We start from the raw sequence: 18,256 nt of genomic DNA on the forward strand, positions 1-18,256 counted from the left end.
GGCTGTGACCTGAATGTCCAGAGATACTGCAAAGTGTCCACCCACATGTCCTGACTTTGACAATGCCTAGTGACAGCCTTGCAGTCCTACCATCTGTGCTGGGTCAACAGAACACCTTGGTGCCCAGCGAGGTGCCAGCCCTGGTCATCTGCGCCTGGTTCTTGGCAGTCCAGGGCACTACCGAGTGCTAACCAAGCTTATAGTTTACTTCCCAAATTCTGAGAGGAGAGCCTATCAGCCTTCTCTTCCTTCTAAGAGAAAGGAATAGTCACGTGTTCTGATATTTCCATAAAGGAGAGGAGAAAATGGGGAGGGGCCAGCCTTGCATGTAGTCTCAAGCCTCACAAACATGGAGTAACTGGTAAGGCCAAGAAGAGCTCACCTGACTTGCAGAATAAAAACTCTGGCAGGTGCAACTGGGGAGCTGGGTAAACTGGGCATGAGAACAAGTCGTAATCTGTTTCTTAGTCACCCTGTCCAAAGAACCCCATAAAAACAACCAAGCCACAAGAATGCACTGAGGGTGACAGGGGCCTTGTCGCCTCCGCAGATGAGCCAGGAGATGAGGAAAAAAGTTCTAAATTGTATCATAGATGGCAGAGAAGAAATGAAGGGCATTTTCTGCTCTAAACTCAATCCAAGAGCCTTCTATTGTTACCTTTTGGGCTTTGAGGATGGAATTGAAAAGAGAAAAGGAAAGAAAGGGCAGGAGAAAGAGGAAATATGGACTACCTGGAATAAGGTGGCACAAACTGGAATTATCGAGAATGGGAGATTAAACTACCGGAATGATAGCTGGAGCCTACTCCTCCCTACCCACCCACAACTGTACTCATCCTGCTCCAATACAGAGGAATCTGAGCCTTCCTCTTCCCTCCGGCCAACTCCCCCAGGATGGATTGATTTGCTAAAATTAGCGGTCCTGCTACTCACCTATTTATGTCCAGCAATAACTCAGCAATTGTGCATTTAACTTAAGAGGTATAGTGTCTTCCATTTTTTAAACTCTTTAAATTTAAAATGAAATGTATCTGCTCCTTGGCAGCCCAGCACACTGAATCTCTTTGTGAGTGAGGAGGAAAGCCTTTCCAGCATGATTCAGATCCACCTACTTGCTGCTGTGCGCGGACAAAATACACGTTGGATGATGGAAGCAGGTCTCTGCTTGTCATCACAGAGCAAGGTTCTCTGCAAGTGCTCCAGGGCACTGCCTGGGAATTTTGCTTCCAGAGGAAAGGTAGCTAGCAGCAATATCGGCATGTCTCACAAAAAGAAAAATTTAGCTACCAGGGCAAGTGTTGAAGGTACACAGATGATGTCAAGAAATACCATTTATTTCACCCCAAAGCAGTGTGTTCACCATTGTGTAAGCACAATTTGCTGTATAATGAACAGCCTCCTTCAAGGGACTGACTTGGGGAATGAGGGTCCTTTATTTTGCTGTGCAAATCTCCTGGCATTAAAAATGCCTTCCCTTCATTAGTATCCAGTAGTCTGCTCTGTATGCAGGTTACTAAGTCAGGGATCACCCAAAGATTGGATTGTCATAATCATTCAGTTGAATGACTGCATTAGGTAAGAAAGGGGTGTAGGATTTCCACAGTGAGGAGCAAGGTTTGCCACTGTAGCTAGGGAAGAACTGTAACAGTAACAATGTTAGCATTTCAAGGCATTTTACATATATTAGCTCACTTACTTTTTATAAACAATCCTGTAAGATAGACACTATTATTATCTCCATTTCCAGATAAAGACTCTGAGGCACTGAGAGGTTAACTGGCTTGTCCAAGGTCACACAGCATGGGTCTAGTCTAGTCAAGAGCCTTCATTATATAGACAAGTCAACCAAGGCTCAAAGCCCTGGGGCTGTTCTTTCCATCCTATCATGCTGCCCACACTTGGTGGCATGTAAGGGCCCCATGCTCCCTCCCCACTATACAGTCAGAGGGAAGTTGTCAGCTCTGGCTGGCAGACAGCACCGACCAGTTATGCTACCACAGGGACTGAAACTGCCACTTTCCCAGAAGGTGACAAAGTTGAAGATGGTGCTCTTTTAAGGTCCTAACTGTGGTCACTCTGATGCAATTTCCAGTTAATTGTCTGACCACAGACCAAATGTTTTCAGGAAATGGATATGTCTTCCATTAGGTCGTCTTACAGACAGGCAAACCCCCATTTCTTTGCTTCTGTAGTCATCATTTTTATTTGCTGAGTTCTCATTTTGAGTCTCCAAAGTGTGTCTACAAGGATAACTTTGAGGATTGACACACAAAGAGAGTCGCTTCCATTCTGCTTAGAACAGAGATTTACGTACAATAAGAATCTATAATGCTCTTGAAGCAAAGAGGAGAGCAGATGCACCCTGGCAGTGCCAGCCCTATTCCTGAGGAATATTTTATAAAGGCATCTCTTCCTGAATGACGGGAGACTAGTACCGACTGAACCAGCACCTTCCATCCCCCCAGCAACTCCAGGGCTGTCCCTGAAGAAAGCAAGTAGAGTTTTGGGGTCGATTTTTTATTTTTAGCTGTAAGACGCCTCATGTCTTGCTTCTATAGTAGAACTTTATTAACTGAAACATCTGATTACTGACAACACCTCATGCCATAACTTCAAAGAGTTTGCAATTAGTGCTTTTCATCTGAGGGCCCAAAAGCTTTGTTATGGATATTTCTTAACTACAGAACAATATGCCTTTAAATGCCAGGTAGGTGTTATAGATGACAAAAATTAAAAGCTCATTTTCACAAGAGAGTGAGTGAGCTGCCTAGTAACAGAGACCCTGTTGATGGCAAAATTGAGCAGGTCATTCCTCAGTTTCTGGAAGCCAGCGAGGGGAGGGAAAGAAGGTAGGGAATGTCTTATTAGGCTTTCCACTATGATTTTCTCCTCCTAAACTGTAAGGCTAGATTCTTTTCAGACTCTCTTTTCAGACTGAAAGGGAAGCTAAGCACCATTAACCACTATAGTTCTCAACCTGCCCTGGCCTACAATACACTGCTACTGTCGGTATCATGGACACGGCCTGGTAAGGTCAACTGCACCAGCGGGTCTGATTCTGCACGGTGCTTGGTGTCTGCTCAGGAGGCCCCTTGGTTTCTGAATGCTTACTTGTGACTCTGCTGGATAAATTCAGCTTCTCTGGGATTGGACCCCAATTCCACACCCTGGAGGATGCTGCAGCTCTGCCACTGCCCATGGAAGACCACACAGGTTTAATTCTTAAACCAAGAATTAATTCCCAACTGTCTTCATCTTATATGACTGGCCAGCTGCCATCTGCAGATGACCATCGGTTCCTAAAATAGAAGTCGCATTCCATTCAATTCATCTATTTAAAGTGTACAACTCAATGGCTTCTAGTATGTCCAGAGAGTTGTGCAATCAGCACTGAGATCAATTTTAGAACATCTTCATCACTTTTCCTCAACCCCCACCCTCCAATGCTCATTAGTAGCCACTCTTCTCCCAGCCCTAGGCAACCACTATTCTACTTTTCTTTCCCAACTAGCTTTGTTTTCATCTTTCATTCACCTCATTGGACTGCTGGATCCAGTTTGGTTCTTCGGACATCCAGAGCTCTCTATTAAGTGGACCTCCTGTTCCAGCTTCTCAGTCTTGCATCTCCCCTGTACTTTCCCTACTGTCAGTCTCCCTACCAGATCCTAGACACCCCATCCTCAAGGCAAAGTAAAGGGTTAACTCGGTGTACTAGGGTTGCCCAAACCCCATATATCCCAAAGAAAGAACAGGCTCTTGCCAGGCTCCTGGAGATAACTAGGAAGGCCTTGGAATATCCTGCCTGATAAAAGTGTCTTTGCATGTCTGAGACCTTGACCTTGCTATGTTAGTTTAACCACCGGGGGCAGGGGGTAGGTGGAAGCTAGAGACTGAGTAGCAAAGTTATTTAGCCCATACCTATGTGACTGACCCCCAAAGACAAAACCACAGATGCCAAGGTGCAAGTAAGGTTCCTCGGCCAGCAACACTTCACACAAAGTACATATCATGTGCACATCATTGCTGGAAGAAGTAAGCTCTGCCTGTGCATTGCACCAGGTGAGCAAAAGTAGAACTCACACCTGGTTTCTCCTGGACTCCTTCCTATACATATTTTCCTTTGCTGATGTTGCTCTGTATCCTTTCACTGTAATAAATGGTAACTAGGGCCTCCCTGGTGGTGCAAGGAGTTAAGCACCACACTGTGAAGCAATCCGCAGCCTCTGCAGCACAAGTGCGATCCCCGGCCGGCCAGGGAGCAACCCACATGGCGCGGCAGACCTCTCCTGCCTCACCCGCTGCTCCCCTCAGCAGTGTACTTCAGTCAATCTACCTGCTCTGTTCCCCACTCTGTCTCTGGTGAATCCTCTCACCTCCCCCACCCCTGCATCTCTGGCCTGTACCCCAGCTCTTCTATGTATAAATAAATCTTTAAAAAAATAAAAATAAATGGTAACCATGAGCACAAATGCTTTTCTGAGTTTTTTGAGTCCTTCCAGGGTATTATCAAACTTGAGGATGGTGAGGGGCCCTTAAACACATCATTTTTCCTGCTACACCTCTAACTGTGTTGTCTCCCATAAGCCCTGCCAGTGTAAATCCTCTTCAGCTTGCAAGATTCAGCAAATCACACCTTTTCCATGAAAACAGCACAGTGGGTGAGAGCGTACACTTTAGACCAACGGAACCTAGCCCCAGTTCCATCTCTTAGTAGGCATGTGACCTCAGGAAAAGTGCTTGCCCTCCTGCCTCCGTATCCATGCCAGTAAAATGGAGGAACCAACAGTAGGGCCAGGATGAGGTATACATGGACTTGTATTCTGTAAGGCACAAGAACATAGCCTGTGTATAGAAAATTCCTGTGTTAGTTATGTTTTTTTAAATCATTTTTTAAAACAGTATTTACTTCTCCCCACCCCTTCAGATTGAGTCCCCATAGAATTTTCTTCCCCAAGGCACCCATGTGCCATCACCTCAGTCCTCTGTGCTCCTCCCTCCCTCCCTCTCATCCCTCTATGAGCTTTCCCATCTGCTCCACTCACAAAGTCCCATCCCTCCTGTGAATACCTATTACTTGTGCTGAAGAGCAGTTATGCAAACTTGGCCCAGTGTCTTAACCAGCCCATGAGCTCCTTGAGGAAGATCGTGTAATTCACCAAAACTGCTCTCTCCAATTCACCCCTGGAAGGTCTTACCTTAAGGCTGAGAACACAATTGGTTCCTAAAATATATTTTCTGATGCACAGGTAAGATATAGCTGTTACAAAGTCTCAGAAAGTCTGACTCTTCACCTAAAGCTTTACTCTTGTGTAAGTCAGCCATATTCCACAGGGAGGAAAACATAAACTTCTCCTTTTCTATACATTTGTGCACAGAACTTGAGATCCCAGCAACTTCACATATCTGGGACAGCCCTTTCAAAGAAAAGTCTAACATGCTCTAAAGGCACCTATACTGTATAATTTCTATCAAAATATATGTTGGATTATGGATTACTAATTGTGCATTATCAGCCTGAATTAGTTATTAATAAGTAATGTCACTATTTGCAAGGCCACCTAACAGAGAGTAGGCAGCATTGCTGGCACCTCACCAAACATGCCCAACTCAGCTTTCAGCCCATGGCCTGAAAGCAGTGCAGGTTCCCTCTCTGATGACACTGTAGATCCTGCCTTTGTGGCAAAAGTGGTGGGGTTTTGCAGCTGGAAAGAATGGGAAAGATCAGCGCTTCCTGGGCTCTGAGCCACAGACTTCTGAAGGACGCTGAGCTAAGTTGGGTTTCCATGAATTCATGGTGTACCCAACCTAGGTGCCTTTATCACTACTTTTCACATACATGTACATAATGTTATCATTAAGAAAATTTAAATTGATATCAAAATACAACTGAATTCATAGTCTTTATGGTCAAAAAAATCATCCTGGAAAATTTGTTGAATTTACATTCCTGGGTCCTTGAAACAGTCATCCATTACTTTGTGTGTTTTTGGTCAGCTCACCATTCCCATTCATCTTGGAAGTTATTCCAGACCTTTATTACTTTTCTGTAGCCCCCTACCCAAGGTCCAATTCTCATGCTTAGGAGGGAATCACCTAATTCGAAAGGAAGATGTGGATCCTAAGCATGAGCTCTCTCTTCCTGCTCTTCAAGATTAAACTACGATTCCTTCATTCCCAGTCAGCCTCCTCCCTCCCTTTTATGTCTGCAGACCTTTCCTCTCTTCTTGCTCTGTGCCCTTGGCTGTATATACTGAGTTAAAATAGGACTCCTTATGTTCTCATTTGGACAGAGGCTCCCTAGACAACAGATGCTAACTTTAAAGAGATCATGCAAAAAATTCAAGGAGATAGCCAAAAAAACAGCCGATCAATGAAGGTGAGCAAGTAGGGTTTGGGAGCAGAATAGGTCAGGAGAGTTTCCCTGGAGCGAGTGGGAATTCTACCACCTAAACCTAAGCCTGAATCCTATTCCCAAGGGCAGGGGTCTAACCATATAACCCTAAGTCTCAATCCCAGTCCCTTAAGTGAGCTTAAGCCTACAGCCACACCCTTGCCCCTGCCCCTACTGCAGACCACAGCTGAGGGAGAGGAGATTTTAATTTCAATTAAATTCAAGTCATTATTAGTCCATGAGAATAGACAAGTTCAATAATGGACTGAGGCCAGTTAGTGACTTACAGCAACCCTAGCACTTTCATTACCCTGGAGTGATAAAGAAACACCAGCACAGCAGTGTCTACCCAGAGGTTATGGGGGAAGCCACAGTGTGGAACAAGTTAAATGCACACAAGGAAACCAAATCAGCATTTGTAAGTGGGCCCAGGAGCTCTTGTTGTTTAGTGTGTGAGACGGCCACGCTCGGTCGCCCTCTTTCCAAAACACATGTCACTTGATCCTGCAGCCTCCTCCACAGTGCCTGTCCTTCTCCCTCTCCCAGTCTCCCCCAAATATCTCAGAAGTGTCCTCTGCACACACTTTCCCCACTTTTCAGGTTCCATGCATCCTCCACTAAGGCCACCTAGTTTCAGACCAACAAACACAATGGTTTCACAAAGGTTATGATGAGCTAATCCCTTAAGCCAAACAGCACATCTGCCTTCTGTTACTAAATCTCCTGATACCATTGCCCTGGCTGTCTTCACACTTCCTCTGTTTCCTCCATCCCAGAAATATTGGGGTTGTTCTTCTCCTTCTCTAATGTATTTTGGACAATCCTACTCTTTTTCTAATTGTTTACTAGTCCTGACCTCTCCTTAGAATCTCAGATGTCACTCATTAATTTATTCACTCATTCATTCATCAGACATTTTCTGCATATCTACTGAATGCCAGTGATTCAACAGGCACTGGGGCCATAATTGTGATGTCTGAAGCCACAGCTTGGTTTCATAAAACATATAGACTAGTGAGGGATAAAGAACAATGAAGAAAGGCTCTCCAACTGGGAAAGTCATGCAGAAATATCCAGCAGTGGTTCTTAACGTGAGCCCTGCAGATCATTAGGAGGTCAGCTTCAAGGAATCCAGAAACCTCCAGCAATTATATGCAAAGCTCTGATTACACATTAGAATTCACATGATCTGTGGTATTCATTTGATTGTTGAAGAGGTCCTTGACTCAAAAACCTTTAAAATCCACTAGTTTAATGATGGGTTGTTGGTTATGACATTGGAGATGAGGTCACTTAGGAGAAAATCAGGGCTTAAGATAGATTTGGGAGGCTTCTGTGAGAGCTGGTTCAGTCTTCTAAAAGTCTGTCACTGGAGCATCTCAGTAGCAGAGGGCTGTGACCGGGGTGGGGGGTTGGGGGGGGGGTTGCTCTTGGCTTCATCAAGCTTCAGGAAGTGCAGCCATGTTTCTCTGTGGCTTAGAGTAACACCTTCCCTGATCCCTCAGTCCCATATTGGTGCCACATATCACAGGTGTCCACAACTTCCAGTGTGAGCTGCCCTGGGAATACCAGATATCTCCAGGGAGCAAAGACCAATTCTGGGGGTCTAGGTCATTAAATCTAGTCTGTTGCTTGGTCCTCATCGTTTTAAAGAAGAGGATTTATTGCTAGACAATTTCATGAAATGATCTGAATTTGTGTCTTCTCTTAAAAGTCTGAGGATCTGATGATGTTGATCCTGTGCCCACATTCCTGTTTCAGCATCATCATGGCGGGGAGGGGGCAGGTGTTGGTAGCAGAAGTCTCCTTGGGTGGGATATGTGTTCTTCAGTCCCCACCTCCACCCTTACACTTGGCCCTTGGCCTCTTTAATGGCATCTGTCTACTTGCTACACCTGAAACTGTGGTGTAGACAAAGAAGAGCAGAGGATAAAAAAAAAAAAAAAAAAAAAAAAAAACCCTTGAGAAATAGCTGTTTACCAGGTGGGAGCAAAAAGATACCAAGGAAGAAAGCAGGAAGGAAGTAAAACACAAAGGACAGAAAGTCCCTGCATACAAAATTTCCTTTATTATGTTGCCCATCGGGAAGGCCCAGTGCCTAAAGACTCATCTAATCTAATGTCATTTGGATCATGAAAAAGTTCTTCTCATCCCATCTTTTACCAGAAGGAAATCATGACTATTAATAATTGGGATCACAGGGGGTAGAAGAAACTGCCATGCCTAACATTAAAAAAAATGTACTGTATCTGCTTAATAACATCACAAGGGCGATTAAAAATTCCTTCCAACAATTAAATATCTCCATCAACTATTAACGAATTAACTATTTTATAAGTTATGATACATTAAAAAGTGATCATTGGTATTTGATTCTATTTTGTACATCACAGATGCATGTAATATTAATGACTCATGATCATGATTCCATTTTCTTGGCTCTCTTTAAAGTGCATATTAATCATTTGTTAATGTTATGGCAGCTCCTAAATTACAAGCTAAATTTTCACTTGGTGCCTTGCATATGCAGGGCTAACCGTGTTTCCTGGGCACCCCAAAGCACTGCGCTGTGCCCACTGCTTCCCTTCTGCTGTGAACACCACTGTCAGTCACACCCTCACAAGCTATCGGTCACAGCTGGAGGTCGGTTTCCCTGCGTGGCAGGATGGAAGCATTGTTTGGCCAAAAGTATGAAGCTCACTGTCAATCCATCATTTCAACTTCATCCTTTGAGGATCTGAAAGCCAACATGTCTTCAATCACTCTGCAATACTTTTTTAATCATGGCAAAAAAACACATAACATAAATTTTATGCTCCTAACCACTTTTACACTCATAGTTCAGTGGTGTTGAGTACATTTACATTACTGTGCAACCAATTTCCAATTTCATCTTGCAAAACCTATACTGTATACCAGTCAAACAACAATTCCCCAGCTCCTGCCTCCTTCTCAACCCTTGGAACCACCATTCCACTACTGGTCTTCAAATATGGCTATTTTAGGTACCTCAAATGTGTAAAGTCATGTAGTATTTGTCTTTTAGTGACTGGCTTATTTCAGTTAATATAATACACTCGTGGTTCATTCATGCTATAGCATGTGTCAAAACTCCCTTGCTTTTTTAAGGCTGAATAATATTCCATTGCATGCATTTACCATATTTTGTTTATCCATTTATTCGTTGATACTATTTGGTTTACCTTCACCTTTTGATGGTTGTGAATACTATGTACATCTCTTCGAGATCTCACTTTCAACTTTTGGGCTAAATACTCAGAGGTGGAATTACACAGTAGTTTTATTTTTAATTTTTAGAGGAATTGTCATATGGATTTCTGCTGTAGCTGTAACATTTTTGTATTCTTCCTAACAATGCTTGAGGATTCCAGTTTCTTCACATCCTTCTGAAACTTTTTACTTTCCTATTTTTTGCCAGTAGCCATTCACATGGGTATAAGGTGGTATCACCCCCATTTAATTTTCAATATCCCTGAAGGTTAGACTTTGGTTCGCAAATAAGCCCTGAAGAAGCCAAGGGCGTGGGCCTCCACATTGCACAGAAGACACCGTACGTCTAGACTGGCAAGGGAACTGAGCCATGAGATATTTCCAGCTGAGGATATTTTTGGTCCAAACGATTACCTTCCTTGTTGCACAGATTTGCCCATGAGTGACTCTACTAAAATGAAATTCTTCAGCTTTCAATTGAGCAGGGGAAAAGAGAGGACATGGCAGGAGGAGGTACATGCTCAAATCTTACTCGTGTCTCAAAATTGTTTAAACAGAGAAAAAACTTTTCCTGGTTACCCATAAAAAGTCTTTACACTTAGGGCCTCCCCTGGTGGTGCAGTGGTTGAGTGCTGGGCTGCGAGGCTGCCCGTAGCCTCTGCAGCACCGGTTCAATCCCCGGCCGCCGGCGAGGGTCCCACAAAAAAAAAAAAAAAGTGTTTACACTTAGTCCACAATTCCTCCTTGCTCTCCCTCAACCAACACTGCCCTAAAACCAGGTCAAGGTTTGTCCTACCTCTTCTCCTTTACAACAGAACCATGAGGATTTTGAATCAGTCTGGCCCTCAAGTAGAATTCACAGAAAGTAATGAACTCTAAGTAGCATCTTGATGGGAAATCAAAGCATTAGTGATGGGCTGAACAATCTAACCCCTCTCACCCCAAATATCCACATTCTACTCTATGGAATCTGTGACTGTTACCTTGTGAGGGAAAAAGACTTTGCAGATGAGATTAACTTAAGGATCTTGAAATGAGGAGATTTTCTTGGTTTATTCATATGGACCCCAAATGTAACCACAAGGGCCCTGATAGATGAAAAGCAAGAAAGTCAGGGAAGAAAGTCTTGTGATGAAGGAATCAGGGTGAAGGGAGATGGGAATTAGCCAGGAACCAAAGAGTGAGAGAAAACAGCCTCTAGAAGCTGGAGAAGGCAAAATGGATCTCCCAGACAGGACCCAGCCCCAAGAACCCCTTGCATTTAGCTCTGTAAGGTTCACTTCAGACTTCTGACCTTTAGAACTGTGAGAGAATAAATCTGTATGACTTTAAGCCATGAAGTTTGTGGTTATTTATTACCGCAGCCACAGGAAATAAATAAGACATCAATATCCAACCACTTCCTTGAACATCCTTTATAGTTAAGCTTCCCAACTGTTCTGCAGGAGGCACTGAGCTCCCTGTCTACAGGGAAAGCAGGGCAGCCCCTGGGCCAAGAGGCATACAGCCCTTCCCAAAGGTCCCCAGCACCCAGATGTCACACAAGTGTTGTCTTTTCTGCATCTCTGGGTCATGAAAAAGGGTAGGAAGCACTATGATATCAAGAGGTTGCAAGAACGACAGAGCCCCAGGAATTTCACCTTTCAAACGTCACACTTCCAGAGCTCCTGAATGCAGCTCACCAGATATGAAGAATGAAACAGTGTGAGCATTACCATCCATTTTAACCCTTTCTGTATTGCTGTTTGAAAGCTGTACTTGAAACTTAAGCACCTGCACTTGAACTCTGCACTGAAGGCACAAACTGTGTTGTCCTTTAGCAGGAGAACTATGCTGGGTAGACACCCCAAATCCCTACAGCAGCTATTCATACAACACAGAACCAACCCAGGGCAGGTTCCTCTAGTCCTCCCCTGCACCCCTCTGTCCCCTGGAATCTGGAGGTTCAATGACCACTGACCTGATGGGCAGAGAAGGGTCTCCTGCATCCCACCAGTCCTTCGGGGGGCTGATGTACATGCACCACAGCTCCCAGCTGTACCCGTGGGCAGAGTTCTCGTACCGCTGCACCTCAAAGGTGTCCTGTTTGATGTTGTCGATGGAGGGCAGGATCACTCGCTTCCGGTTCTCCTGGATGCGGGACAGAACTGGCTCGGCCCTGAAACACAGAGAAGTAGAGATCAAATCTCTGTTCTGAGGCACACCCACACCTCAGCTGGCACAGACCCTGACACCACAGACAATGCACAGAAGCAGCCAGCCAGAGGATGGGCTTTGGGGTAGTGGGAACTCAGAGGAAACTGAGGCTCCCTGAAGCCAGAGCTCTGCCCCAGTTGCATTCTGCAGGCAGCTTCAATCACACTTGTACTATCAGGACTGAGAAATGCAGCTCATGCCTGCTCTGTGGGGAATCATCATGCCAGGCCTGCTCCAGCAAGGAGAGGCCTGGAGGAAAAATGCAGAACGTGAGGGCCTCTCCCCCTGAGGTGCCAAGTCTCTCTTTTATACTGACAGTGTAAGCCACAGCCAGGCCCTTCTGGCTCCATATGATTTGCATTGCACTACAGTTTTCTGCAGTGTTTTAAGTTTCCCCTCAGGCACTGGCTGAGGCCTTTGGTTTTTCCTGCCTAAGCTGAATTCTTTCCCAAAATAGGCCACTTCTGCCCTTGATGGCCTGCTTTTAATAAGCATTTCTCTAGCTTCTTTGTGTGTGTGACTATTTCAGTTGTTTTAATTGATTATTTAATTGATTTCTTAAAAGAGTCTAATTGAATTGGTTAGCAAAGGCAGGCAAGAACTAATTAAACGCAAAGGCAGGCAGAGTCCTGCCTCCCAGCTAGTCCCCACCCACTCCACTGGCTCAGGGTTCAAGGTGAAGCTCTGGCTGCTTAGGAGAAAGCAGATGGTCAGACACCCCCCACAGTGCATCTCCAGGCAGATGTAGGAAGGGAGGCTTTCCCATATTCAGGAAGGAAAAAGATGGCTCTCATAAGCCAGGGCATTAATCTCCCTGCTTAGAACAGAGCGCAGGCTTTGGAAAAGAATCAAGTGAAAATCCCATTCCTCTGCATTATTTGGAAGAATAATGAGAACACTCGGCCTACAGCCCATCTCTTTTCATTTGCAGCTATTGAATTACCTGTTGGCTCATCTCATCTTTCTATTTAAAACGAGCAATAAAATATACCCTGGGCCATTTACTGCCTCCAATACTTTTGCACACACCATATAGGCTGAAGCCAAATGGGACTGACTTCACACAGCTTCTAGGCAGGCTTCAGAGGGGGCGTTCCAAGTCTTCACTTCTACTGCTCTCCTCCCGGAAAGCCCTTAGCCACAGGCAGGAAGTCTAGCCACCTAGCGGGGCTTATCAGATCCAGTGTTCCTCTCTCAAGAAGCCTTCCTGAATTTCTCCCAGTGGGAAGGTCTCTCCACTCTCATCTCTTAGATCATCTTTTCTGTCACTCTGATTACACACTGTCCTTGTGAATCTTTGAACACACACTATGTTATGCACACATGTGAAGCACCATTCTAAATATTTTACATACACTGACTAAAGTAAATCTCACAACAATCCTATGAGATAGATACTATGGTTGCCACTTGACAAATAAAAAAACTGAGGCCCAGGGATTTTAAGTCAGTTGCCCTAGGACATACAGCAGCTGGAGGCAGAGCCTGGCTTCTAACCTACAGAGAGGGGATTCAGACCCAAACCCTGAGCTCCTAAATTGGCCCACACTTCCCAAGTCAGTGCACAGAGAAACATGCAGAAGCTTTGCAGAGAGGCGCATTCAGTTGGGTCGGTGTCTGTGTGTGCAAGTTACTGAGCATCAGATCAGAGGACCTTATTCAAACGATGTCTCTGAAGCCAAGGAGGCTACTTTCCTTGGCTACAAGAATGTACAATTGATCACAGATACTTGCCCCTCCTTGGGGACATCCCTCCTATTATCAAGTATCCTGCAGTATTTCCCTGCAGAGGGGGGCACTGCCTCCCTCAACCCCAATTATTGTTCAGCTTGGACATATGACCTGCTTTGGTCAATGTGATGTGAGCAGAAGTGACAATGTCACATCTGAGCAGAAACATTAATAGCCACCACAGGGTCAGCTGTTTGTTCTTTACCTGAGCCACAAAAACAGTATGTCCTACACAGGCATGCTCCCTGGCCTCGACCACAGAGGACATCCAGAACACAGCCAGCCACAGATACTGTAGTTGGCCTGCCACACGGACAGAGGGAAATCTTTGTTGTCATGGGTCACTGAGGTTGGAGATTATCACTGCAGGACAAGCTATTGGGAGCTGAGACGCATTGTCTACCCAGCAGGGAGGAACCATCAGGGACCTGTGTTCTCCGTAGAAGTGTGGGAAATGAGTCTGAAGGACTTAGACTAGATGACAGAGATCAGTTACTATAAGCCATTGGAGGGTGCACACCAAATCTTGCCAGATTCTGAGCCCAGGTGATCAATTGTCCCAGTTTGCCCAGAACTGTTCCAGTTTGTCACGGAAACATTCTACACTTCAGAAAATTCCCCTCACTGGGCAAATGTGAATAGTCTGTCACCAACCACAGCCTAGAACAGTGTGCAGGACAAGGTAGGCATCCAGCAAACCCACGGCCTTCATTTAGGTGGAAGGTAATAAAGGGCTAAACTGGGAGCGTGGAGGTCAAGACAAGGTAAAGGCAGATGTGAGACATAACTAGAAGGTGAAACTGGTAAGAGTAGAAGTTAAAGGGGCGAGTGACATAATGGGGAGGGGAGAGTCCAGGGAAAGAGACAGGGGTGATGCTACCTGTTTTGATGGGGAAGGTAAGAGGTAACAATAATGTAGAGGAAAAGGCAAATGATGTCAAGAGAACATCTGGGTGCATTCGGCAGCCGGAGTCTGGATCAGTGGTTCTCAAACCTGAGCATCAGACTCACCTAGTAGGCCAGTTAAAATAGACTGCTGGGCACCCCTGCCAGGGGCTTCTGATTTCCTAGGTCTGGGTGGAGCTCAAGTATCTCCGCATCTAACAAGTTCCCAGATGTTGCTGATGCTGCCAGTCTGGGGACCACACTTTAAGGCTGATTATAAGAGAAAAACTGCAGCTTAGGGGAAGTCAGGGCTGAAATCCTATAGAGCTGTGTGTCCTCAGGGGCCAATGGCAGCAAAAGAAAAACAAAACAAGGGAGAAAAGGTGTTTGTGCACTTGAAAGGGTCAAGGTTAACAGTGACCCCCACCTCCAACCCACCTCCTGGCTTCCAAATCTTTCTGAGGTCATGGGCATAATCATTCTCTTTATCTAGTCATTAAAAGAATCCTAATGTTTGTTGCAAATGAAGAACAGGGATTTTAATGTTTAATTAGTGATGGGATTTTGGCTCTTCTGATCTGAGTAGCAGGAACAGTATTTATTCAAGATGGTATCACTGAGTATAATTAAACATTATTTGTGAAATTAAAGTCTGCTTCTTACTGATGAGGTGACCCCAGCATAGGTTTCTTAACCTCTGACTTGATTTATCATTGGTTAGTTAGCGATAATCATATCACCATGCTTTCAAATTGTAAAGCCTTAATCCAATTTTAACATGCTCATTGAATGATTTGAGCATTTTTGATGCTTCATTCTGCTCGCATCCAAAATCTACTCCCAGTATGCTACCACTTTCTTTTATTGTTGTTTTTACCTGGATAAACAGCAGGGGCCCTATCAGTAGAGATAAACCCTTCCCTTCCTCCAAATGATGTCAAAGATAATCCCCTATGTTCTGGGAAGCTTTGTGTGAGGAGGCAGAATTATAAATTGTCTCTTTTATCATAATAACCATCACCCATCTTCCCCAGCAAAGGGAACAAGCAAGGTGGGGGGAAAAAGAACAATAGAAATATAACTGTCTTATCCACTTTAGCAAGGAATACTTGGAGTTCTGTCCAACTAATACATAATTTTCACCGGGAATTTCAATGATGAGGGTGATGACAGATTGAGGAGACAGCAGGCAAACGTCTCCTTACTTCCCAGTTTTATCTCAGACTATGGTCTTACCTTCTTCTTCTACCATTTCTTCCCTATTCTTCCAGTGGTCCCAAAGAGAACAGTCAAACTGCCCCACCTTCTGGATTCTACCCCTCCTGACCACACCCCCACTCTGCAGTTCCCCCAGGCTTCACTTTGTGACCTACCAGCCAGCGGTGAATTCCACATGGGCATCAAAGAAGCCAGTGACCTGGCCGGTGGCCACCTTCCAGCCCTCGATGCGAGCTCGGATCAGGCCTTCTCGCTTCTGGTTACGCACCACCTTCACCAGCCCAGGGTAGCGCTTGTGGACATATTCCTCCAAGGGGGCCTTCAGCTCCTCTGCAAATGACAAAATGCAGGAGGTCTATGAACACGTGATTTCAATTGGGTGTCACACCCGCAGTGACACTGACAGATCTTCAGGGAGTGCAAAGAAGTCAGCAAAGTTTGCATGTTAGTAATTTTTTGAAGGTTTTTTTTTTCTTAAAGATTTATTTACTCATTTATTTATACAAGCCCTGGGTACAGAGAGAAGCGCGGGAGGGTGAGAGAATTCACCAGAGCCAGAGTGGGGAGCAGAGCAGGCAGAAGGACCGAAGGACACTGCTGAGGGGAGCAGCGGGCGGCAGGAGAGGTCTGCGCGCCATGTGGGACCCTCCTCCAGTGGCCAGGGAGCAGCTGGGGATCGAACTGGCGCTGCAGAGGCTGCGGGCAGCTTTGCAACCCAGCGCTCAACCGCTGCGCCACTGGGGAGGCCCTGAAGTTTTTTTTTTAAAAGATTTCTTTTATTTATTTATGCATTCAAGAGCTGGGATGTAGGCCAGAGGTGTGGAGAGGTGAGAGGATTCACCATAGACAAAGTGGGGAGCAGTACAGGCGGATTGATGAAATATACTGTTGAGGGGAACAGCAGGCTAGACAGGACAGGTCTGCTGCACCATGTAGGTCAGCTCCCTGGCCAGGGATCAAATCTGTGCTGTAGTGGCTGTTGATAGCTTCATAGTGATGAGACTTGACCCCCTGCACCACCAGGGAGGTTCTGCATGTTAATAATTTTTTTTAAAGATTTATTCATGCATACAAGAACTGGGGTACAGGCCAGAGGTGTGGGGGTAAGAGGATTCACCAGAGACAGATTGGGGAGCAGAATAGGCAGACTGAAATACACTGCTGAGGGGAGCAGCGGGTGAGGCAGGAGAGGTCTGCTGCGCCACATGGGTAGCTCCCTGGCCGGGGATCGAACTCTTGCTGCTGTGGCTGTGGATAGCTTCATAGGTTGCATCTTAACCCCTTGCACCACCAGGGAGGCCCCATGTTAGTAATTTTAATAGAAAAGTCAACTCAGTGTGAGAGTCAGACACCCCAACCTGACACTCCAAGCCAGGCAGTCATGTTTTTCCAGGGTAGCAGGGATGCAGCTAGATGAAACTGAGGCCTGGATTTTGGTCTGACCACTACAGGCTGGCAGATATCTTTGAGATTTATTTTCTCTATGGTCCTTTCTGTTCCCTTGGCCAGCATTTCTGTTTTCTCACTGCCCCCTGGGGTCCTGTTTACCTATTTCTCTATGGACTTTTCCATCTGTGCATACACTGGTTCTTACAGTATGTGTCCTGGGTGATCCAGACGCATAGTCATGCACCAGATTTGTTAGCCTGCGCTCTGGTTGGAGAATGCAGAAATATCTTTGCCCAGGAGCAGAAATGCTAATGTGGTGGCAGAAGAAATGCTACTAGGGACTGCTCATTCTCCCTTTTGCAACAAGTAAGTGGTATAAAGAGCTTTATTTATATGATTTAATTTAATCCTTATAGCAACCCTATGAGGTTTCTAGATTAATTCCATTAATTACTTAGATTAATTCCACTTTGCAAATTAAGAACAGTCTTAGGGAGGCTAACCTGTCCCAAGGTCTCACACCTAGTAACTGGAGAGATGAAACGCAGGTCAAATGTGTCCAACTCCACAGACACAAAGATTGTTTCCATAACAGTAGAGCCACCAGAAGCAGGAGGATAGGGAGGTCTACCAGAGAGGTGTTCTTAGATGTGCACACCCCAGGGATATGCCTTATGGGGTCCAGGAGCATTCTGGATGATTCAGATACAAGGAATCTACAGACAATACTCTAAGAGACATTCAATCTGGAGAAATGCAAGAAGGCTATACAAACACTGTGCAAAGCCCTCATTTCCTAGTTATAGATGGCAACTTTTGGCAAATCTCAGTTATCTATTTTCAGGATATTCAAAGGCTGACCTCTCCAGGCTCTTGGCTGCTGTCCCTGGGGATGTTACAGGATGATCTGACTCAGCCATGGCCCTGCCTGGTAACCAATATCAGCTCCTGGCCATGCCAGTCACCATGTCTAAGTGTCAAGTGGCTTCCTCATTTGTTCAGTGGATATGGCAGACTTCAGGGCAGAGAAGGGGGTGGTCATTTACAATTATGGCAAAAGATAATTCACTACCACTGCCCTTCTTACATTTCAAGGCTATGGCGACACGGAGAGTGAAGGTTTTTGAAAAGTATAAAGAGATGCTGCCTGATCATTTGGTGCCAGCCTTATATATCTGTTAAGAGTAGATGAAATATCACACATAAAGTCCTTGA

The 18,256-nt window shown here is 45.2% G+C and overlaps 1 protein-coding gene across 4 annotated transcripts in view; it reads right to left on the reverse strand.

Moving 5' to 3' along the window:
* The window catches only part of GALNT17 (polypeptide N-acetylgalactosaminyltransferase 17), a 376,695-nt gene that overhangs the window by 168,176 nt on the left and 190,263 nt on the right, over nucleotides 1-18,256 (reverse strand). For all 4 annotated transcript variants that reach the window (XM_054693583.1, XM_054693584.1, XM_054693586.1 and 1 more), the window contains exons 5-6: nucleotides 15,808-15,982; nucleotides 11,583-11,780 (exon numbers count right to left, since the gene is read on the reverse strand). In XM_054693583.1, the coding sequence (XP_054549558.1) occupies nucleotides 11,583-11,780; nucleotides 15,808-15,982 (373 nt within the window). The remainder of the gene's footprint in view (nucleotides 1-11,582; nucleotides 11,781-15,807; nucleotides 15,983-18,256) is intronic.

The sequence above is a fragment of the Talpa occidentalis genome, unplaced genomic scaffold, assembly GCF_014898055.3.
Source record: "Talpa occidentalis isolate TD23 unplaced genomic scaffold, MPIMG_talOcc4v2.1 talOcc4.12, whole genome shotgun sequence".
NCBI lineage: Eukaryota > Metazoa > Chordata > Mammalia > Eulipotyphla > Talpidae > Talpa > Talpa occidentalis.